The sequence below is a fragment of the Malurus melanocephalus genome, unplaced genomic scaffold, assembly GCF_030028575.1.
Source record: "Malurus melanocephalus ecotype Western Australia unplaced genomic scaffold, MMel_1.1 scaffold_48, whole genome shotgun sequence".
NCBI classification, from domain to species: Eukaryota; Metazoa; Chordata; class Aves; order Passeriformes; family Maluridae; genus Malurus; species Malurus melanocephalus.
In genome coordinates this window covers 1737322-1762843 of record NW_026623280.1, presented here as the reverse complement: position 1 = coordinate 1762843, position 25522 = coordinate 1737322, and the positions used below count along the sequence as shown (strand labels likewise).

At 37.7% G+C, this 25522-nt stretch overlaps 1 protein-coding gene across 1 annotated transcript in view; it reads right to left on the bottom strand.

Moving 5' to 3' along the window:
- KCNK2 (potassium two pore domain channel subfamily K member 2) overlaps positions 1–25522 on the bottom strand; it is a 124278-nt gene that overhangs the window by 85302 nt on the left and 13454 nt on the right. Inside the window, exons 2-3 of the mRNA XM_057365134.1 lie at positions 17118–17192; positions 16265–16457 (exon numbers count right to left, since the gene is read on the bottom strand). Of these exons, the coding sequence (XP_057221117.1) occupies positions 16265–16298 (34 nt within the window). The 5' untranslated portion in view covers positions 16299–16457; positions 17118–17192. The remainder of the gene's footprint in view (positions 1–16264; positions 16458–17117; positions 17193–25522) is intronic.

The window sequence follows — 25522 nt, the reverse complement described above, 5'->3', positions numbered from 1 at the left end:
AACAGATTCCAGGTAGGAGGTTAGTCCTACACTATTAATGTTAATCAGAACCTTCCCAGCAGGCATCAGGAATAAGGACATGGCATGAAACTTGGGCGACCACCCTAGGTTTACGACATTCCCATAATCCAGCAGGCATTAAAGAACTCTAATGTAATCGTGGTTCTTCCTGTAGAATTAAGGATTCATGAGGTATGAAATGGACAGAGGGAGAAGGAGAGAAAATATTCCCAATTCCTAGATTATGCATTTACTTTGAAGATGAATTCATGAGTTCCTGCTCCAAGGACTGTTTCTGGTTTTTAACCAATGACAGTTCCAATAAAAAATCCAAGTACAGAAACAAATTGCATATGATCATTTCTGCAGATATTTATCACTGATAGTTATTATCAGTCTTAGTCAGCCAACACTATGTTGACATCATCACCTTTCAAATTCTTTACCAAGTTTACTTGTTTGGCATGCAAGAAGGCAAACCATCAAGGATGCTGCAACACGCAGAAAATTCCTGCTAACTCAGTTCAGAGTAATTAACAGAATTAATCAATTTCAATTGAATGAGATCAAAGAAATCTCCTATCAGTTGACTGTTCAGAATAACTCAAGGAAGATTAATTTMTATCCCAGTGTTCTCTTGATCCCAATAGGTTGTTGATGACAGGAGAGCAAAAAGCAAGCTTTTTATCATCAATCACTTTCATTATTACTTGCTAATAACKACTACCTGCTGGGTACAAGGATCCACACATTCCTCTATTTTTAGACAAGAAAGCAACCTGTCAATAACTGCTGAACAGCTTGCAATTCAAAGTGACCACTTAGGGAAGAACCTAAGCGTAGTAGCTGCTGTGTAGAATATTTAACAGCAAGCTATATAAGGAAAAACACAACTTAGATTTAAAGTGTCACAGCCAGCCATGGTTCTCCCAAAATAAGTAACATTAAAGCTGTATGTAGAAATTACTGATATTTTAACAGCGATGCATCCTCAATATACCACTTGTACATCCAAGMCATCTGTTTTATCTACATATACTGTACTTACACCCTGGCTATAAGCTCTAGTTATTACTGCTACAGAATCTATAAAGTCAAGCTGGAGGCTGGAGGGTCACCAGCTCGTGAAAGGAATTACATGGTCTAGTTGSCCTCAATAAGGGAGGACAAGGGTAAGTGACCCTGTCTTTCTTTCAGTTCAGGCTCATATCTCATCTTTTACTCTGTATTGATGCAAYGTATTTATTTGCATCACTAAAATGGAATCAGCCATCATTATCTCTCTCTTACGGTCATTATCTCTTGTGATTTCACTTCAGCTCTTCTGGGCTTTGGGCTTAGCCAAAGAGCTAAGAGCRATATAAGAGTCACCATGCTCTGCACTGATGCATTGAGCTTTAAATACAGCARATGCACACCAAAGTTGGAGTCTGAGTTCCCTTTGTGGGGAAAGTCAGTCACCCACGAGAGGAACTCACAGAGGTCTTCCAGRAACTGCTTGCAGCTAGGCACTGAGCAACTACAGGCAAGGGAAGTGCACTAAACCCTGTCAAACTCTGGGATTTAAATCTCTCAGGGAAGGGACTATCCACACTTCAGATTCCACACGTTGTTTTAGTGGGGTTTTTTTTAAGTGCTTAAGAAGGCCAGAGTAAAAAATGGGAAGAGGAGGGAAAAGGGACAGAACAAAGTAACCAYTTTGTGCAAGTCAGTAGATGAAACTCCCACTCAGGAGACAGGAGAGGAGATCTATGCCCTTATCTTCTACCTGCCTGTGAATGCTTTAACCAGCAAGCCATTGGGTGGAGTATTCTAAGCCCCAAATATTTAGCAAGCTGCTTATGATTTCAGCACTAAAGCATTTTCTATTGGCACCCATGTCCTAACAGGCCAAAACCAAACACTTCTATCCCATTTTTATGTGCACCTCATTCAGGCGAGTTCCCAWCAACTTCAAAGGAAGGCTGAAAACTCGGAGCAGTCGGTTCTCACATTSTGTGTGTCAGTGTCTGTGCTGAGGCTCCCCTGCACGCCTTGGCACGCCCCAGGGTCCTGCTGCACRGAGCCTTCAGACCAACACCCAGCTGCAGCGTGCTGTGGCTCATGTTCCAGCTCCGGGCTGGGGCTTTCCTCGCCATGGGAACCCTGAGGGATGCAGGGAGAAGGGGTTGGTGCACACCTGGCTCTGGCCCCGGCACAGCAGTGACAGTGACAGGCAGCCTGCACTGAACCATGGCACAGGAGTAGCCTGCCCACTCCAGAAGCTGCCATGGGTGTCCAGCAGAGCACAGCTCTCAGAAATTGCTCGCTTCAGGAAAGCACAAAAGGCAAAAACTGTGCCTGGAAAAAGTGTGTGCATCCTGGGTTTGGATAAAGTGGAACTGTGATAGAATCCACTCACCCATCATATTCAAAATCAGTGTATGAATCTAGGCAAAACACAGTCACATCTAAATTCAGAGTGTAGGGTGTGTCAATTATTCAAAGTGATTTATTAATTAAGTCCTTAACATAAATTTTCTCTCTTGTACAGAAAAGTTTAGGTGGGTAAGATGTGTGCACTGGCCTCCTTACAATAGCATATAAACTTTGTGAAGAGCTCTCTAAACTTTGTGAAGAGCTCTCTATTTCAGTAATTCTTTGAGGTGAAAAAGTACTGTTATGTCCATTTTTATCAAAGAAAAACTGGCTTCAGACCACTGTATAAGGAGTTTCCTTGTAGACAAGGAATTTTTGACAGGTTATGGTTTATCTCCTTTTGAGGTAAATGTGCACTGGGCCATTTTTTTCCTTTGTAATGAACKTTTCTAAAATCTCCAAAACATGTAATGGATATTATGATCACGGACAGAAAGTTTCTTTCATCATGCACATGTTTAAATACTTGTGATTTTTATTCTGCATTTTCCACATTTTCCTCAATGTTCTTTTACAACTGTAATGACTATTTTAATTTTCTTTGTGTGTGTGTGTGTGTGTGTGTGTGTGTGTGTGTGTGTGTGAAATTTGTCGCCTTATTTTTCCTTTGCTCTCTACATCTTAATTTAGTCCAGAGTTTTTTAATCTGTTTTTCTTTCTATCTCCAAATGTTTCTGGCCTTCTAGCTTATACAGCCTCCCTGGGAGAAGCACCCACACACAGCTTCTGTCTCCCTCAATAATAAGTTAAATTCTATGTTTTCAAGAGACTGCTTTGCAATTACATTTAGTCTRTGTACAGCTGTTACAGAACTGACTTTGTCAGTGTACAACTTGGGCTCTTTTCTTTGTATCCAAACTGATTTAAGGTTTCATATTGATCTGGGTATCAATATCCAATTTATAAGCAACAATACCATTCATGTTCAAGGGCACATTTCAGTCATCTCAAATAGGACTCTATCTGAGCAATCTCCATAAAAAAAATCTTTGCTGTGCAGAATACCTATACTTAATTTCCTTTTAGGWACAGCTTCCCATGGATAGTTTTGTTTCTTGACAAAATAATAGTTCTATCAAATGCCAGGCATTGCTTTGTTCCCTTTTTTTCCTGAGAAGTGGAAACTTTCACATTTCTTCTTTTCTTCTCCATATGAGAACTGAATTGTTGAAGGGATTTTTTTATTATTTTGTCAGCCCTATTTTATCTTTTTACTGAGGTTTGTTTGTCAGCCCAAACTTCTGTAGCATCACCTCTTTTCTTTCTGAAACTTGCATTYCCATCCAGAAGTGTTCTCCAGTCTAGCACACCAACACAGCTGCTTCTCAGTATAAGTAAGAATCTTGTACCATGTTTCTCTTTCAATTTTGGTCTCTCTACTGCATSTGATCTCAAAATTAGGATCCAATAAACAGCAGAAATCAGGGGGTTTTTGTACAACATTTAATAAATTTCTCTTTTGGGTGTTTCACTTGCAATTAATCCTCTCAGAATTTCACTCCTTCAAAGAGTGTGACTCTCGTGATTTTTTTTTTTTTTAGCACAAACTGGTAATTAGACTGCTCTTCTTTAATTGTAGGTTATTAGATTACTTCCACTGCCTCTGGCCTGAGGTTAATGGAAAAAGACAAGTAGCTAGCTTTTGCCCACCTCGCTCTTTAGAAACTTTTCTTTTTGAAGGGAAAAAACCACTCCTTTAATCCCTCTGCCTAGCAWTTTTTTTGAGAAGCCCAGATGCAATAGCTGTAGTTTTTACCTGCTGTTCCAAGTCCTCCACCCCTCACATTTTCCTTTGCTTTTCTGAAACCAACTGTGTGTTACTTTTCCCTGCTTCTTCTTCAGATATCATAGAATGCTCTAAGTGATGATTACTGCAAGTGCCTGGGTTGGATCTTGTAACCCTGATGAATCTTTCCAATGGTTAAGGGGTAAATTAACAAATATTTATCAGGGATACATAATGCTGGACCTTGGTAGAAATGGAAGCTGATGTGTCTCTTCTTCCTCTYGGTGTTGATCTGTTCTGATTCAAAGCAATACATCACACAGGAAATTCTACACCTCTGCCTTAGACTATTCAAGGTCCAACAGAGCTTAAAACCTTGCTTCAGCCTGAGTCTAAGGTAAGCTTTGTGTCTACAGGTGACAGGAAAGACATTTTTACAATCATCGAGTCTCCAATAAGAGGGTGGGGAGAGTTCATCATTATGAATGGAACCTAAAGTGGTCAGTCCCCTAAGCAGAAAGCCACCAAACATCACACATTTGTGGTACTAATCTTTCAATGACCTACAAATAGCACTACCCATGTGGGCCACTGGGCTCTGGATCCTGATCCCCATGTTGCCACTGTATTAATACAAAGATGTGCCTCATAATAAACTCAGCCCTTGTGTTCTGATTTAACCAAATTCATAAGAAGTTTGGTTAAATCCACCATTTTGTTCACACTGATTTTTTTTGCTAGTATCAACAGTACACAGGAGGTGAGGTTTGGCCAGAAAATGYCATCAAAGTGCTGCATGCCAACCCTGGTGAAGTTCAGTGGGAAAAGTGCATCTAGTTCTAGTCATTGGTGAGCCACAAAAATTAATCCAAAGAGGAACASTAAAGATTTTTAGATTAATCATACCAAAGGAAACTGGAAGAATTCAGCTCACTTAGTCTGGCAAAATGAATGCTGAGAAGACATCTGATTGCTGTGTGTAGATCAATCAAAGAGTCTTTTTTCAGCTAAGGAGCCATGTTGACAACAAAATCAGAATTTATTCTGTGAATAAATTTTGGCTGGAAATCACAAAAAGCAAGAGAAAAAACAACTTTTGGAGCAATCTCTCAATAAGGAGGATGAGAACAAAAACTTAACATTGTAAAATATAGGGTGGCCAATTTAAAAAGAAATACTTATTTGACATGCTGCCTGCAAAAACAGGAGTTTGGTCTCAGAGGCTCAGGAAAAAGATGGCAAACTTTCTCGAACCCATAAATCACATTTTCCAGTCATCACAGAGCCACATAGACTTCAGGGAGCTGTGGGGAGAGTAGATAGCTCAGCAAGCCCCAGATCTTTTACTGTTCCCTGGTGGATTTGGGCTGGATGGCCTCTGTTCCCCAGCAGCCTCCAAACCAAGGCAACTCAGGGCCACATGAGCTCTGTAACCCCAGCAAGGGAGTTCATCTGGCATGCAGCTCAAAAAAAAAACCCCAAATACTTCATGCCAAACCCTGCCAGCCACACATGGAGATGTAACATTCTTCCAACCCACGGCTCTCAGGTACCAGTCTGTCTCTTCTCCAGACTGAGAAAAAAAATCATCTGGAAGAATATCTTTTAGRATAAGATTTTTTACAAGTACTAGTTCCCTGATCTCCTGTAATTTTAGCAACAGTAGCATTAAGAACTACAGTGAAGACTGAACATTTTTATGCTAAATTATTATCATCAGGGTTAAACACTGTGCTGATAATTTAAGAAGATTTGAGATTTAAGATGCAATAACAGTGTCCTGAACTGCATGTTCTACCAAAGCCAAAACACTCACAGCAAGCAAGTGTCAAAGCCAAGGGTATGTGCCATTTAYTAATAGAAGATGAAGCTATTGCTGAGTTAAGAAGTAGCCTCAAGTTACTAGTATAATTAAAAACTGTGATTAAATATTAAGATGAATGAAAAAAATTAAATTGTGAGCTGTCAAAGCACCAAGTAAATAATTTAAAGACAGATTTAAAAGGCAGTGGGAACATCCTTTTACTGCTTTTGCTACTTCTTCATATTACTAAACCTTTTTTACCCTTTCTAATCTAATCCTCACATTCTTCTCTGAAATTTGCATATGTTAGCAAGGTTAYTTTCTCCTACAATATATTTCTGTTTATAGTAAGTGCTTGTAAACTGCAGAAGAGRCTGTGCTTGTTCCTATGTGAAAAAGAAAAAAAAATATGGTTGGGAATAGGAGGACAACACTTTCTGGGGCAGTCACAGGGAACAAAATAGATGTTTGTGGATAGAGCAAGGAAAGTTAATCAGAAAAGTAGCTATGGGCTGACTGTGGGTTGGTTGGTTATCTAAATGTTTTCAGGACATTTTCTCTGCTGCCAAAGTTAATTTTTCTTACTTTGGTTAAATAATACCATTTTCTTCTTTCATTAAAGGGTGTCAGAGGCTGATGTTGATGAAGAAGAAATAAAAAGGAAGGCAATTGAGAGSATTAAACCAAGCAGGAAGTGTGTGCACTGACTGCACAGGTAGTCGGGCAGTCTGAAGATGGATTACTGTTGGAACATTGAATAATCAAGAGGAATATTATTCTGCTTGACCCATTGCCTCAGTTTGCCTGGCAGTATCAAGTAGCTGCACTATTATGTCCGTGGTGGAGCTGAAATGCAGGCTACCATGGGAAGCTTGAGTTAGACCAGTGCTTTTCTGAGAGAAAAGGTTTTTTTTTTTAACTTGAAAAACTGGCTTCTGTCATCTAAGGTATTTAAATACACCTCAAAAAATTCTCACCAACTCCAACTCTTGGTAGGAGAGCCTTGTTCCCACTATGCCAGATGTGTATTCCTGATACCTTTTTCTGTCTGCCACAAGCCTGGATGAGGGCATTAATCTTTCAAGAGTGTCACACCCCGGTGTGTGCTCTCCCTGCAGAGATGCAAATACACACCCGCAGCTAAAGTACAGGGTATGATTACATCAATGCAGAAAAACTGTGCATAGCCAAGGCACTCTGAAAGCTCGAATAAACACAGTAAAAACAAAGTTCCCATCCCATAATTTTTCCAACAGATTATGGGAAACAGACCTCTGATGAACATTTTAATTTTAGCTTAGGATTAAAAGTGCACAGTGTCCAATGGATCAGTAAATAAATTTCTAAGAAGCCAAAAAAAGAGGTTTCAAGACAAACGCCTACCTAGCTGTAGTATTTTGTAAGAATGTTTGAGAGTTAAGTATAGAACAGAAGACTTTCTCCCATTCTAAACTGTGCAAAGAATGATCCTCTGCTGAAGAATTGGTGATTTTTTGCACAGAAATCTGTTGTAGAGCTTCCATTACAGCACTCTCAAGTCATACAGCTGGAAGCAACCATAGCTCTGCCATCATTGTCCCTTCACAGTTCTGTCTGCCTATACCTTTTAAACATACTTGAGTTTTTGTGGAGAAGCTGTTCTCCAYGCACACCTAAATCCAGGACTTCTGGAGAACTTTTACTAGGAATCCCAAATACATTAGCAAAGTATTGATAAGGATGTTAATAAGTATATTTCCAGGATAAACAAGCATTTTTCTTTCCTGCTATTGTATCTCTATTGAGAGACATTTTACACCCACCTGTTTTAAATTTRATCTTTTAAACCACTCTACTCCATGGCTTTGCCCTTCTGAAGATGATGTTCTCATCCTTGAACAAGTGCTCAGTTCTCCAATGAAGCACTAGCATCTGTAACTTCTAAAAAACTTTTATACAGGACTTGAGTCCTCATCTGTGTGCCTTCCCTTTACCACACAATGGCAGTCTGGGTGAGCTTTTCATGGGGCTGTCCCCTCCTGCTGGATTCTTATCTCAGTTGAATAGAAACCTGAATTAGATTTTTGAATGTAAGTATGCCAGGCTCCTTRCAGTCTGCATAAAGACAAGATTAATGGAATGAAGCATATAAAAGACCAAAAATGTGTATTTTTGCAAGGTTGGTAACATATGGTTTCTTCTCTCTGAGAATTTTACTTATGCTAAAAYAGTTTTTTCTTCTTACACGTATGAAGGATAGACTTTTCAGAAGCATTTTTTTTCTGTTTCATGCATTTTTGATGAATACCAGAAGTATACCAATTGTTACAAATTCCTTGTTTATTAAATTAATCTTTTGTTACCTTTAGTAAAAAGGCACAGGTTRTATATCACCTTCTTTTGTATCCTTTAATCCAGAAGAAGGCTGTATTTATTCACCAAGAGAACCAATACTCTTGCAGCAGTTGCAAGTGAGATTCCCAGAACACTTGCTGTCCAGGTACATGGAATCACAGCTCATGTGCTGGACCCAGGCAATGACAAAGAAAAGCTGTCTGGTTAAGCATCTGCAGTGAAATACTGGTTTCACTGAGCTTCAGCACTGAACTCTGTTGAGTTTTGGAATTTACTTTACTTTTGTAACACACTGGTAAAGGCAAGAACTCTGCCTCACCTTGAAGAGGTCAAGTACTGTCACTTTCTGCTTTGGTTTAGTGGCCTTTATTCCACAGTGAGAGAGTGRCCCTTTCTCAGAAACTCATAGCATCTCTGTAAAGCCACAGCTGTCCCTTCAGGTAGCAATTGTCACAGGCTCAAAAAGGACTCATCTCCAAGCAGCACGTACAAATAACAAGGGAGGTGATAGCATGTGACATCTGAGCATTTTGCCCTTCTCTTTGCTGATGGTATGAAGATACCTGATTATGGCAAAAGTGTGAGAATGCTTATCATTTTTCACCATGCTATTCCTGTATACAGATCTTTCTGCCTCAGTWACAGGCCAGATTATTTATGCAACTGTTTTTTATACTCTTCTAGACTGATGGTTTTCACAATTCCTTAAAGTTACTACAGTAACACTTGAAAGCAGTCAATGTTTTATCTGAAGAACCAAAGCATTCTATAAAAGGCCTCAAGAAAAGTTTAGCAGTAGTAGATACCAATTAATAGAATCATAGATTCATAGGCCTGGGTTGGAAGGGACCTTAAAGACAAACTTCCTGGGTTCCAAACCCCTGGCAGGAACACCTTCAACTAGACCAGGTTGCTCAAGTTTCATCCAGCCTAGCCTTAACACTCACAGGGATGAGGCATCCACTACTTTTCTGGGCAACTTGGGCATTCCCACAACAAGGAATTTCTTCTTAATATCTAATCTAAACATAACCTCTTCTTGTTTGAAGCCATTCCCCCTTCTCCTGTCTCTACAAGCCCGTGTAAATAGACTCCATCTATCTTTCTTGTAGGTTCYCTTYARGTGTAAGCTGCAATTAGGTCWCTCCAAAGCCTTTTCCAGGATGAACAAACCCCATTCTCTCAGCCTTTCCTTGCAGGAGAGGTGCTCCATCCCTCTTATCAACTTGGTGGCCTCCTCTGGACTCACTCCAGMAGGTYCATGTCCTTCCCAYRCTGGGAACCCCAGAGCTGGATGCAAYACTCCAGGTGGGATCTCACCTGAGCATAGGAGATGGCAGAATCAATCTGCAAATTTGATTTGGTTCTTTGCAATAGCCAAGGTTCCCCTGGAAGCAGCACATCTTTRTGAAAAGTTTGTAATATAAGTTAACAGTGATTTTCAAAATGTGGCTCCTGTGTTTAATTTCTGCCTGCCCAGACTTCTTCAGAAGCAAAGATTTATACTTTGAGGGATCAGACTGYGTACRCAAGGCTCAGCCAGTGATGTGCACRCTGCAGATGGACCCTGCWGATGTGCCTGCCCTTCTTCTGGAGAGAAGCAGATTGGGTGGCTGTGGTGCTTTAATAGTTAAGTGCAATCTCATTCAAATGTGTAACCACACATTCAAGGCTCTGCCTCGTTCATGTGAGAGGAACACCGTGGTGAACGCAGATCTGTTCTGCTCTACCGTGAGGGTTCCCACGTTCACTGAGCAGCTGCCATGGCCTCATTGACTCACACTGTGAAAGCTCTCCAAAAAGGGGGTGAAGATTCAACCCTCAGACCTATTGAGGATGCACAGCCTCAAGCTACACGTTTATGGCTGGGGATATGATCTGTGCTCTTGTCTTCCATGTGAAAAAGATCAATCTCTGATACAGTCCCTGCATCCTTCCTCCCACCTCAGGGACGGTGGTAACATCCCTGAACATATCCTTGTYGAGGAATGGGGGGAGAAGAAGATTTTGAAGGGATGCTGCAGCAGCCTCCAGAGAGTTCTCTAGAGGTAGAGTTATAAGCCTGAGAAAACACAAATGCCAGCACTTGCTTCACCATTCTACCAACTCATCTCTGTGTACATAAGTACTCACAATACRCTAAGTTGTTTTGTGAGCAAATATAAAGCAAATAGTAGGTGGGAAAATTGAAATATTTATTTGAGAGAATAATGGCWGTATCAGCAAGATTAAATCATTATGTAGGTTTGTCTCCCAGTGAGGAGTTTTTGTTTTGTACCTGTATTTTTTTTAAGAGTGGGAACAARTAGAAGAGGTATTAGATACAGCAGAGGAAATCCAAACAGACGCTTACATCAACCAACCAAGAATCCAGCGCACACCTAAAGGTAAGGCATTGGGAATTTTACCTTGTTCATGGGCCCTACAATCCCAGGCACCCTTAGTGATAACATTCTTCATTTTATAAATTGTGCTACAACCCATACATTGTTTCTCTCTCGACACGTTATGTGATTTCTATTTAAATTTAAGTTATATGTTTCACCAGTTTGCAAGAGATTTGACCTTTCACTTGCCTTTCTCTATTACCTACCAAYGCATTTTTTAGACAGTGATACATTTCTGGTTTGGAACGTGATTAAAATGAAAACAGAATAAWACCAACAGCAAGCATTTCTCGGTGACATGAAGGATAATAAAACTGGTGTTTCTGTGATTACTGTACAACTCAATGAGGTTTCAAATGAACAGTTCAGCAAACAACACTCCATTATTCAAATGACTGTTAAGAAACATTTTTTTTCTGGTATTAACAGWTACTCAGTTTATAATATGATACACYATATATTACTCCAAATCTGTGAGGGAGAGAATGAGACAAAACAATATTTYTCTTAAATAATCAACACATACCATTTTTTAGTACAAACATACAAAATGAAAAGAGATTCTTTTTAAAGCTTTGGTGCAAGGCTTGGTCCATGGTAAATACAGAAAAAAGCAACATATTTTGGCTTAGAACACAGGATTAGCAGGGYTCCTTCTATTTGTCAGTCACTTCTGAACTACTTGCTATGTTGGTACAGAATGCCTCTGATTTTATCTATGGAGACTTATATATCTTATTGGCAGCAGGAAAAAGTGAGAGTATGAGATTCCCTAAGTTGCTTTCCAGCTGATCTGTGGCCAATACATTGTTCCAGTATAGCAACAACAACTAAAACTACCAATCCATTTTGTGGAAAAAATGTTGTTCTCTGGAGTTCTCTTCTCACCACATACCATCAGTAAAAAACATTATATTATAATCTGAATTCTGATCCCAAAGTAAATAAAATAGTTTCCTAGTTTTGCCATCATGCTCTTAAAAAAGTGACTGTTTTAACTTGTGAAGAGTCCAAGACTAAGACAAAAATTCAACTGAGATGCAAAGAGATGCTAGGATATATTTAGGGTTTCTAAATTGCTTTATATCCAGACTCAAAATYAAAAGGAAATAGTGGCCTTTGTTATATGTAACCAGCAAAAGGCATTCTTCATCCAGCCGAGGTCAGGTTAATGTTTAAACAAGCAGTGTGGAATCTACTGATCCCAGAAAATCCCCTGACTAAGGACACTCCAAATTATGGTAATTGTCTTTAATTTCACCCCAAACAAACCTGTAGTTTTTGACGACTATCATTTTGCTGACATATATTTAATTTGCAGGGAACACAATTCTTTGGGATACTGATTTAAAGGACAAATATTCTCTAGCAATGAAAACAACATTTGATTCTTCATGACAGTMAATTTTTAACAWATTTCAAAKAAGTCTTTCATTCAGTTGAAAAGASACTTGTGAATCTATAAATGTATTAATTAATTTTTTAAAAATCAAAACAGTATCTTTAATATATACTCATTTTTATCCAAAGCAAGCACTCAATCTGAAGCTGAACACTGAGGGTGTCCCACAACTGTTACCACTGATTTTGATTTAGGAGAGTGCTAATGCTGCAATGCTTCTGGAGGCCAAAACTCAAAAGTCACAGGCAATTTTTACTYAGTTCTTATTCTGAAAAATCACACTGGACAATTTTGCCCAAACATTTTGGACTGTTTATATCAACAGGAAACAGATCCTGCCCAAACTTTATGGGTTTTATTAGTCAACATGAGCAGGCAGAACAGTTAGTAAAGGAATTCTTAACTCCTGGCCTAAACCCCTGAGGATGTGAAAAGGAAGTAGGAAAAAACCCCAGCAAAGYTGTGCTGTGGAAACCTGGACTACGGTATATTACATTTCACTGTGAACCTGCACTTYATCTCTACAGGAAACACTGCAGGAATAAAAATATCCCTCTGCCAGCCCACTCTGACCTCCCTTTAGAAAGATGGGCTCTCTCTGAGTAACTCAAAAATCACAGATGGACAACTCTATGCATTTACTGTGATGTTTCATRTAGCAAGTGTTTATATGAAACTGCTTAGAACTGGTCATGATTACTTTAAATCATGTTTGTTTTTTTCCTCTCCAGCAGTGAAAAATATAGAAGGATGTAATAATAAAACAGTGGAAGCAAGCCAGAAAGGTATTTGTCTTCATATTATTTTGTGGCTTACCGCATCACACTGAAGAGTTCGGCATTATATTRTGTTGAATGTTGTGTGAATTTGCCTGCCAGCACAGAGTGGCTCCTTTCTCTTCCAAAAGCGGATGTAGGAAGCAGATCGTCTCTTTTAATTACAGATTAGTTTAGATGGGAAGTGGTTATACATACAAGAAAGTTAAACTACCATCTACTTAATCTATGTCAATCAATCATATTAAAATAAAAGTATGAAAAGTTTTCTTAATCTCAACACGATGCCTCTCAGATTCTCAAACATGCTTTGTCAGTACCGCAGATCTTTTAGACTTATACTTGACAGGTATTGGGAATTAATTTCCATCCATTTTTTTGCTCACTTTTTTCCAAACCCTGACACATTATCTTCTTCCTAACATTTTCCAGMTTTCCCTTGCTCCTGCACTTGGTACACTTCCAAATTCAAGATCTTGACCAAATGCAGTTCTCACCAAGGCCCAGGAGAAACACAAACCATACATACTAAGCATACATAAATTTAAATAATCTYTGCAAACTAAGTCCTTACAGCTGTAGCAGGCTGACAAATGTTTGGCTATATTTAATGATCCAGCTCTTTATCAAATCTAGAAAATCAGAAAGGTTAAAAACCAATGAAACAAGCTACAAGAACAAAGCAGCATTCATATCACTGGAGCATGATCTAGGATGTCCTAAATATATTTGTAAGGTGAACACTTAATCAAACAATGACTGCCAATTCTGGGACAGACTTTTACTCTTTTTCCTCCATTTTCAAAATAACAACAATTTCTAAGACATTTAGAAATAACAGAAATATTTTCTCTTTCCATTCTCTTAAAAGACTGTCACCTCAGCTTCTCCAGCATTCTCAAAGAAAGATGTTGATCTGCTGTTGGTGCTGTTGGACTGTTCATGATTTTTCCTTATTTCTATTCTTAGTTCACCGTTCTCATTTTAGATTAAGGCTTTTCTGGAAACAACTGTCATGCAAGTACTGAAATAACATCAAWAACCTTAAGGATGCACATATTAAATATTCATTACACACAACCTTGGAATTCCATCTGATCTTGTTGGCTTTTTTTCATTATGTTTTGTTTTTCACATTTGAAGAATTTTATGGTATTTACCCCCACATTCCTCCCACATGGTGCATCAACTTTCTTTTGAGATGTATTCTATTGTGCCCTTCAGATTCTGTGCCACATAAGATACAGAAAAGGCCTATGTTCTACTAATCCTAGCTCCTATATGACACTTCCATTTCAGAGAAGACAGTTGCTACTTCCTTTCTTTTACTTTTGAAAAGTACTTTTTGTTTTTKAATATTAAGTTGGTGCAATTTCCCCCAATAGGCAGCAAATAACTGAATTTATATTCACACATTCTATAAAATGCAGATTGCATAATATAACATGATGGTTCTATCCCATTACGCTTCATTACTAGGTTGGAAATTACTGACACAGAAGGTTTTTCTCTTTAGTATTTTATCATTCTAAATTATAGCTGCACTGTAGGTTACTCTATGTAGTAAATAATCWAAATACAATTCCTGCCTGGCACCCGACTAACAGTGAGCAATCTTCCTTCCCAGGTGGTCCTGGGGCCTTACTTGAATTCTAGTTGTGTAATTACATTCAACCTGCCTGAGGTCTTATTTTGAGTTTACAAATGTATTATTCGTTTGTCATGATTTTGTAGTGGTGCCTCAAGCTATRGAACAGCTACACTTGGATGCTACAGCAATCTTGGTACTTTACTATAACTTACCTCAGCTGTTTTCCACACTTCTTAGAATCACGGGTCAAAAAAAAAAACCTGATCATGGGGTAAAAACCTGATAGAAAATAACTTGGGGATGATGTATGTTTTCAGTATTTAAAAATACGTGATTGAGTGCATCAGCTTCCTAAAAATGCAAAACTGCTCATTCTTCGGCTGTAATGCTCATGGTTGAGRGGTTATCTAAGGCCTCTGGCATTGCTTCAGAAAGCAGTGTTAAATTAGAGAAAAGTATGTAATCACTGRAGCCTCTGAGATAACAGAGCAGGAAAGGAGGTAAAACAAGGAGAAATCACCAGCAGTTTGGGACTTCCTAATGAMTAAGTTCAGACTGAACATCCACTGCCAAGGTACCTCAAAGCGTAGTATAAATAGTATAAGATGAAGGATTCTATATTTTCAAGGGGAAGTGATCCTTCAGTTAAGAGGGTTAAGTATTTTGGAAGGCATCACTTCAGTGTGGTTAAACATCTAAAAGAAAGACAAATTCTAGTTCACTTTCAGAAATACTGAACAGTAGACAGTGATTCAAAGGAGACACTAAACTCTGCAAGCAACAGATCTGCATCAGAGAATACAGTTCTGTTGCATGGCAGTGAAGGTTCCATCATGATGGTAGGGAGTTGTTTATGCCCGATCCAAGATTATTACCCAAGACTGTSTTTATCCTCATGCTCTGTGAGGACTACAGACAACCAAGCAGGAGARAATTCCTGCTTACAAAACAAAACGTCACACATCACATTGGAAGGAAGCAGATATTCTCTGAATTTTTGGGGGGGAAACGAAGGCAAAAAAGAACCCTCACAAAAGCAAAGGAAATATTTTGAACCCAGCTCCTTTTTCTACTAGCTCAAAAAACTGTAATTCAGAAACCTACTGTACATGACCCTGTCCCTTGCCTGACAGAGATCTGCAAACAGGTTTTCGTCTTTCATGTGGTCTAAACATTGAAGCATTGACCTTTTCTTTCTAAGATTTTGACTGAGATTTCCTCAAGCCTAGGAGGAAAACTTTCCAGTTGCTGATAATTCCCTAATAAAAACACATGGACTTCCAATATCTGACTGCAGTAAGGACTATTTACACTAGTGCATTTAAGTGAAAAAATAATCTTAAGTGGCATTTTTTAGATAAAAATCACTCTATTCAACAGTTTCTGAATTTTCAAGGTCCAAATTAATCATCACATTGTTACATGTAAATAAATATGCAAAGTATATAAGTGATATTCGTGATAAGGGCAAAGTTAAGGATATCTCCAGCATCCCAAATAAGCATTCTCAGTAATAACATACTGGATAACTGGTCTAATTTTCTTAAATTGCATCATGCAGATATAACAAATCTTCAAGACATACACAAGTGTTGTCCCTAAACACACCTTCCTGCAAAACTGACATTTCAAAAAAAGGTCATTAACTAAAATCAGACACCCTCATTTAGGATGGATATATGTGCTATTCAGGCATTTTCTACAGTTTAATTCTAAATCAATTAATGTAATTCTACATTCTAGTTCACCATCTCAAGTAAAGGAAACCTATTAAAACCTGCAAAGCTTAACTAAAGAAAGCATTTGTCTCTAGTAGGGGTACTTACAGTAAAAATTATGTCTTGCTTGTGGGTTCCTCATTTGGTGATGTAATATTCAGAAGTCACCATGCTTTAGTTCTAAGGTAAAGCATTTTCTTTATTGCTGTCTTTAAGAAATCTTCTGAACTAGTCATCTCGTCATAACATACTCTCTTCCGAAGCACATGAAGTTCTCTCTCTGTATTTCCTGTCCAAAGTACTAAATGTCCAAAGAAAAGCAAGCTGTAAGTTACTCATTATGACACATGGCATTTATACAATGTTTTAAATTTTCACAGTCCTTTACAAAGGGCAGTTGATTGAATAGATTAGGAAGTGCTTATAAACCTGAACCAAAATTACTCGAGTCTCTTAAAAGATTGAATAATTGTGTCTGAAATGTTCCTAATGTTACTAATTTCTTTAAATTAGTAAATCAAAACTGGTGTTCCCATTAATTCTTCCTTTCTGAAGCATCATTCACATGAWCCTTATGCAGCATGCAGTCTAATTGCTGCTGAAAGGCCCCCAGGATGCCAGGTGTGCCTCCAAGTATAAAATTTGTTCCATTGTTTAAAGAAGGAAGATTTGCATTGCTACAATTCCTTTTCTTATTTATGAGTTTCCCAAGGAGGAGTCACAAAATAGGCTGTTAAGTATCTTTTCTCAGCTGTATCAATAGTTATTGATTGAGACACTGATGAGGCGTTGTTGGTCTTAAGGAGAGAATAAGAATCTTTAGAGTTTGGGTTTCTTTTTTGTGAGATTTTTAAAAATTTAATTATCTTTCCCACCCTTCCTTCTTCCCCATGTGCTGAAATATTATGGATATGTCAGGTACATCTTTTGGAAAAGGATCTTGATTCATTTAGGTCCTTACCTTCAGTAGTACACAGACTTGCCAAGTTCAGATGTCATTAATTTGARGCATACTGCTTATCTTTCCATTGAATTCCTTAAAAGAAAATAATATGTTGCAGTTATTACRTATTCTAGAAAACCATATCACAGAGGAATCTTACAAAGAAAATCTGGTCTGTTAGTTGTAATATTTGTGAAAATGTAATGGTCACAACAGTTACCAAACAAAATAGACAGAGAATAGCATTTTAAGCTATGTGTTAATATCGCAGTCATATAATCTTATTCTTACATTTCTGATACACCATTTAAAATACTTAAAGATATGGTGAGGGATTAAGAGAATGAATGTAACCATTCCTCTCTCTCTTAAATGTTCTATAATCCACTTGTAAAAATATGCACCCACAAACAATGGAATATCTTCATCAGCAAAAGAAAGTTGAGCTTGGCCTCTGGGATTTTAAAGTGTAGCCAAACAATTGCACATGCTTCGTTTTCAAGCCACTATTTCTTATCCCAAGCCTTTATTGGCCAAGATACAAACAAGTACCTGTTTCTGAAGGCTTTGTCACAAAGAAATCATTCCCATTCTAAAGAAAAATGAACTTTTTCTCATGAATTTCACAGGTTGCTGATCTGGACCCAGACYCCAGAAACAGAACTATGTGTGATAGACTCAAAACATAGTGCTCATGGACAGTCATATGATGTCACTCTTTAAGATTTTCATAGAAATTCTTAATAAGCACCATACATTAGTCCTTGTAATAGATACTTCAATAGTTTCACACACCTAAATTTCACAATTTTCCACCAGGAACTCTAAAAATAGMTTAAATCCCTGAAGTCAGGCAAATATTTTAGACTACCAGGTGGTTTTTTTTGTTTTTTCCCTTTGATTGTAAAACTTTTTCTTGCATTCAAAAGTTGGAAATATGAGTTGTAGTAGACAAAGATCAAGCAAAATAAGAACAYAGTAGTATTTTTTTACTAACTTTGAAACTTTGCACTCACCAAAAKTCTCATAGCCATGGTGGAGATGGACACACAAATTAAAGGAAAATCTGCCTTGTGGCAAGACTTAGGAAGTTCTTTAAACTAGAGAATGTTTTCTATTTTTGTGCATTTATAGTACAGGATCCCAGATACTTTGTAAGTAACTCAAATGCTCTGAGAYACACTGCTCCTCTGCTTCCCTTTAATTTGAAGTGATGCAGATCTTTTGATAAATCCTTCTGTCCCTCTATGAAAAAAACCCTGTACATGCTATCACCTAAGAACTAAGCAAAATTAATCCCACAGAAAACCAAGCCCCTTAAATTTTAGGTAAAAAATGAATATGAAGTTCTTAGAACTACAGGAATCACCAAAGGTGGTCAAAGCAAGCCTGAAAGCATAAATGATCATGAGAGATTTTCCACTTAGCCTGTGTTTCTGCTSTAATTCTGTTTTGATTACTTGGCTTTTTTTCTACAGGCAAGATCATTTGTCTGGTGTGCATGCTTATGAAAATGCTTTCAAATGATCGATTCTCCTTGCTGAGGCCATTTTTGATCATTTGGTTATTACAGAAGCACTCAAATTGCCTGGTCTCATTTCTCATTTCTGTTAAATTGTGTAAATCATTTCTGTGAGCAACTGCCACAATTCCCTCTAAATCTTGTGTGCCTGCCCTTGGGTTCTGACAATAATTAGGAAAGTATGAATTGAGTTTGCTTCACATGAGACAGTTAATGAAAATCTTCACGTGTAAATCCAGACTAGGAGAAGAGTTAGATTCTATGAACCAGAGACTTATCAATAGATTTTCTTGGAATTCCTAAAGGAATGGGATCTCTGCTGGGCTTTCCACTGAGGATTAAAGCAKATCAAATTATCTTTTCTTTGATAAAATAATGCAAATCTCATTTGTGGTCTAAGATTATTTAGCCATAAATCTGATATCAAGTCTATTAATGATCTTCAGTTATAGTAATTTACATTTTCTAGAAACTTGAAAAAGTATTACAGCTAGTAGATCTTATATTAATTTCAGTCTTGTACTTACTGCTGTTTCCTTCCTTTCTCTCTCCAAGCCTTTTCTCYCCAAGCCTGTCACCAAAAATGTTTTTTCAGGATCTCTTTAGTCTGTGCTGTAGAATTCAGTTAGAAGGCCCAGATTTTCACATCAGAAAGAGGAATTTTAGGTTTAGATAAACCCCARTGATTAGTTCCATAAGTTTATCTACTTTATGCAGAGGTTTGGGCATATTTTTTTCTTTATTCTATATTTTTGTCTATATTTTTTTACCTGTGCTGATTGCAATTTGCAGTTGTGAATATATCCCCCTCATAATGCAAATTATGCATTTCAATAGAGAATTTTTTACTGTGTTATACCAGCTGATAGAAGACAGAAAGAATTCAAAGTTTCAAACAGTTTCTACCATGAGGTATAAACCTGTTGACATATTGWATTACAACAAATAAAACAAATTACTCAAATTGCCCTTCTCTGAAGAAGGTAATAAAAGACTTTACTGCTGATAAAGTTCAACAAAGTTCAGATGCTTGCCTCACACCCAAGGCATGGAAAGATATCAAAAAAGACAAGGAGGAAACACTTGCCTGTCCCACAAGACAATTAACACCAGCCAGTTACTAAAAATACTTACTTCCTTATCTGTAGTAACTGGCCTCAATTCCCAGTATCTGAGAAAATGGGCCAATTCCAAACATAGCCCAGGTTCAAAGGCAGTGCACAGAGACACCTGAAAACATGGGAAAGCCACTCTCTCAAAGTTTCATCTCATAACCACTCTCAGTCTTTTCCAGGGGGATAAAAAGCCAACAATCCCTCTCAACATCTTCKTAAAGCCTCTCTCTCTTGCATATGAAAGTGCTTTTCCACTTGACCAAAACTAGCTGAGTTCCAGGAATTGCAGTTGTTGATTTTAAGCAAASTGTCTGACTTTGTGCTGAAATAGAGAGGAGAGTGCTCACACGCTGCCTTACAGTGAATCAGCTCTCAGAATGCTGTTGTTTGCTACCTCTGAGCTGTTAGCGATTACTTCTCACATCAGCCACAATACCTGAAAATTGTTCTACATGTAGGCTGAAAACCTTCTAACCCTTGAAATGGGCAAGTTTAGCATTGCAGCAGGCAAACCCTAAATGAGCTTGGGTAAATAAACCAGCAGTGCACTCTTTGACTGAATATGTGACTGTCTTTGTTGAAATGACAAATGYTTTCCTTATTTAAATAAAGGCATCAACTAAATTGCCTTGTAAAGATGTAACTTTCCTAAAAGTGGATTGCTTTATGTGTTCATATCATATATGCCCTTATAGGGATAAACTGCACCAYTGAGTGACATTATTATGTTATCAATAAAATATTCAAAATAAGTATTTTTCTTATTGAGTCTCATCAGATTCATTTAATTTCTTTAGCAGCCAATAACAAAAAGCACTTTAGAAAATTCCCACATACAACTCTTAATAGTTAGAAAGGTAAACTATTTTTCTGAGTAAAAATTTGTCCCCTCTCAAAGACATCAAAACTGTCTAACCAACCCTCTATATACAGGTTCCATAATGCTTCACTATTCAGTCTCATAGTGTTTTATATTGGCAATATTGACTCTATTCTATTGTGCAGATACAAATACTTGGGCARAATAAGGTACCTTAAATGTGCCAGAACTGGGAGAGTAAGAGATAAAACTGCTCCTGCACAATTCCTCARTCCCTGAATTACAGATCAATTACAGAAAAGTCATGCAATGCCTACAAAATGCTGATTACTGATACTGTTGGAAGGTAAATGTTTGAGCCCATGTACCTTCAGTAGCACCACAGRTAGAGCTGTGATATTGGTAAAATTGATTTCAGGCATAATTAAAATATTTGCCATCATGATTTTATTTTCATCTAAGTAACAGAAAACAGATCCAGAGGAACCAAATTGTGAATTTTAGGTGCAAAATCATATTTTTAAAGACAGAAAYATCTATGTGCACCTGTTGGCACAAAATGTATTGTTAAGCAAYAGGAACCTTTTTTGTATTTTCATATTACATACTACACTGACACACARCCACAGCTGCAGTGAAAGTAAAAGGTGATGAACCCAAAACTGAAAATTCTTTTCACTCAGTGTGACAAGAATTTTAAAGATCCAAATGAGTACATGCATTTATGTTTTTATGTAGAATATCCAGAAATACATACTTATTAAATTTGTGAAAGAAATTAATATTTTGTATAAATTCTTAATAAAATTTYACTTTAGTAATTTATATATTTAATAATATTTAAGACAATAAATCATATAAGAAGTGTAAAAAAGCCACAGGACTAAGGATGAATATGGAAAAACAGCACAGGAATRAATATGAGGAAATAGCACTAGAATGCAATAACAGAATCAGAAAGACTAAGCAGCAAARTGAGTTTTAAAAGCAATGATTGATAGAAAAAGAAAAGCAACCAAGAAGAGGTTCTATTAATACTTCAGAATTTAGTGAAAAACAAAGGAAAGTACAGGTTCATTACTTCACAAAGCAAAAAGGAAACAGCAGATGACTCAGAAAGGTTGAAGCCTAACGAAATTAGGAAAGCTGTGCAATTATCATAGTCCTACTCACCTTTCTAAGCTGGAGTTCCCCCCAAGAATAAGGCAAACCCCAGGTCTCCATGGAAAAATCTATGTAACCGTGAGATAAGTTAAGGAAGARCGAACTATTACAGCCATTTTACACAGAATGGTGTGGCATAAGATTGTATTTGGCTTTTAGGGGAAAGGATAGGAGTATGACAACTTGTGTTTCTAAGAAAAGCACTCTCATCTTGAATGATATTGCATCAGCCTTAGAAATGGCCTCTTAGCCAACAGTTAGGGGAACGAATGAGTGCTTGTGAAAAGGCTGCCAGTTTGGAGGAAAGAATGGAGTATGAAAAGAGAGAAATTTGGGTAACCAACAATCCAATTCTGTCCTGTTTTAATCTGGCACAGCTTTCTGCTATTTACTGCATTCATTTCATCTTGTAAGATCATCCTCCTCCAAAGAACAGAGAAACAGCCTTTCCTTAAGCAGATGAGCTCTTCATACATGCTCACAAGCTGCCAATTTCAGCCCAGCCAAGGATGGATTTAAAGAGCTGGATTCTGTTCCTCCTGGATGAACAGAATCAGATGGATGCTGTCTGCAGCTAGATCTGCAGTAACTTGCTATGCCCAACAGGTCTGTGGAGGCAGGATTAATTTGAAGACTGTGAGACTGTAACACTAGAAAAGACAGCATAAATCCATATCCCTAGCATGAAAATGGAGTTATTTACTGTCACTTTTCAGAAACTGACTAAAACTTTGTTTCAATTATACAAGAGTACATTTCAATTACAGAAAAGATGGRTGCTTTTTTGTATTTGAGGCAGATGGATGGCTGCTCTGTCTTAGAAAAACAGAGCTGCATGTTAGAAAAACAATACCTATAAGATAATATTTAAATATTTATACATAAAATAGGTGACACCAGACACTCAAAGATTTTGCACATGTCGTTTGCATTCAATTAAGTTGTTTTGTTGGATGATAGCAATGTGACAGCAGGAAATTGTAATGAGCCTTTCTGATGAGTCTGACTGCCATCCAAGTTGCATTTCTGGAGCAACACTGGCTTCATAAGTTGTTCACATCCCCACCACCCACTCAGAATTTCTGCTATAAGTCCCAAATCTACATTGCTTAGAGTAGAGAGGTGCTAAATCTTTCCCAAGGAACATCAACACAAAAATGATTTGGACCAAAAACCTGTCTAATAGCTACATTTCTTTTCCAGTGCTGCTGGGCAGTGCATTCCAGGTGGTGGGGGTGATGTGAACATCTCCAATTGTCTTCATCTGAAGGAAGGCAAAAGATCCATAGTCCTTTGAAAAGGTCAGTATTAGTAACTCTCTCAGTAACAGCGTTAAGAAAATCCAAGCCTGCAGGTTGCCTATTATTAAATAGAATGATTATATTAATGGACATCCATTACAGATGTACCTCATCCTTTCTAATGATTTCATAACCACAAGGAACAAAATGATTTCTGCTTCCCATGGAGCACATATGTCAGATTTAATGGCCTGAAAGATGAAAAAGAACTAGGCTGCTAAATCCAAACTAGCATCCATGAAAATCAAAGTGTTCTCCATTGCACTTAAACAGAGGGTATTAGATATTTTCAGGTCATGATCTCAAACATAATATAATCTTTTGCCCAGAATGCAGAAGGAGTAAACAGAAATATTTTCAGTTATCTCTTTACAAAACATAGAGAAACACTGCTGAAAAGTGAATCTGTTGAAATCTGTACGCAAACTATTCCAAAGGACAAGGGACTTCAAAGTTGCTGTGAAATGTATTGTTCTTCCATGGGCTTATGGATGTTTGGGTTCTATAAATAGATTGTTGAAAGCATGCATTTCCTCCTGCAGCAATACAGGGAGATGCTGCTAACTGGTGTGCTTGAGGAAGAGAATTTCTTCTTCACCAATTGACCAGGTGAGGGAAGAGTAGTACAAAAAATGGATCCTGTTCCTACTTGCTCCTGTTGTGTTAATTCCACAGTAAAGAAAAAGTCTTAGGAGGATACAGTGGTGTCCTTCTATTCCTGTGACAAATAAATTTACATTTCAAGGGCAACAACAATCAGACTAGATGGGAAAAAAAATAGAGGCAAGGATGAATGCAGCAGAGGACTCCATCAACTAAAGGAGAGGACTTCATCTCTGCTACATAGACTGGAGTAACTTAGAAAAGCAAGCTGAAGACAGGGACAGGAGAACTGCAGGAGCTTTCACGCCTTTTGTCTATCCCAAARCCTTTATAAGATAAGGTGGCTTCAACTGTCCCAGGGAAAGCTGAGGAGTTCATTGACAGGGCAGTGTAACTAACTAAACTCAAYTCAATTTTCTTGCCACCACTTCTAATCATGACAGGAGCAGTTAACCCAATTCCAGACTTAGCCTCAGCCATTAATTTTTGGAACAGAAATAAATGTTGCTTCCCACATAGCTGGAAATCTGCAGCAGCTCTGTCACAACACAAGTAGCAAGAGAAAAACAGTTTGACAACCTTGTTTAGCCTATATCTTCCCCATGATGYGGAAATTATATCTCTCTGACCTTTCTTCTCACCAACCTGTCATTTTACATGTTGTTTCTGCATTTCATTCAAATGTTGCCAGTTACTAGAAGAAAAACACAAATCACTACACATATCCCTAAATCCAGCTGAAGGTACAGAATGTAACAATGTGATAAAATGGTACCAATTACATTACATTAAAAATCCAAGCACCTAAAAGCATGAAAATGAATAATTAAGAACATCATTCTGCTGCCCATGKCATCACCACATTACGAATATTTCAACATAACACCATTAACTGTCACAYCTTGATTGTTTTAAAAATGTATAATTTTGTTTTCTTGATGTCAGTAGCTAAATGTGTTCACTGAGAAGATTGGGTTCTGGGTGGAAGGTACACAGAARCAGGAAAAATAAAAAGAAGAAACATTCCTTAGCTGTTAGAAATAAGGTGCATTGAATATTGCACCTTGTCTCTTACTGTCTAATGGGAAATGAAAGGTATGATGTACATTAACCTCCTACAATGAAGTGGAAGTTTAACAGAACCAGAAAAAGTAAGCCCCAAATACAAAGACAGCCAGATGCAGGATGGTCATTTAGTCCAGGGATAGAACAGCTTCTCCAGCAAAGACATTCTAAACTTGCAAAAGACCATCCCCACCCCCCGCTACATCTCTGCATTTTCCACCAAGTTTATGTTGCATCTAAACAGGCAGTCCATGCTTTTGGAAGGGGGAATGAATCATCTGTTATTATTTTACACCAGTTCATTCAAAATAGAAAACTTAATCTGACCTCTTTAATATAAGAATGCCATATTTTTATCATGCCAACCCAAACTTTYCGGCATAAAACTGATATAAAAGAATTTGAATAAGCATTCACACAAATATTTACAATTCAACAATTGCAGTTATCTTTGTATTTTCTTTCTTTAAACTGGTAAGAGACATTTCATAGAGCTGAACATGGAAAACACATTTCAAAACTGAGTTCACAACTCTCAATTTCACATTCTCACATGCAGGAACTGGGACCTAATCTGAAACCAGTCTCTTTCACAAGTCCATGGGAACTGTGCCATTCACTTCACCCCTGYTAGAATATCACCTATGCATCCATTTAACTCAGGAGCTAAAACATCAGGGCTGAATTTTACAGGTTTGCTGTTGCACAGCATTTTTTATTTGTTGCTGTTTGAGCAGAACTCCTTGCAGTACTGTGAGACTGCTCACRCTATTTGAACCATCATCCTAAAGGGAGATAAGAATAGCTTTGAAAGGATTCAGGTAGTAACTGGA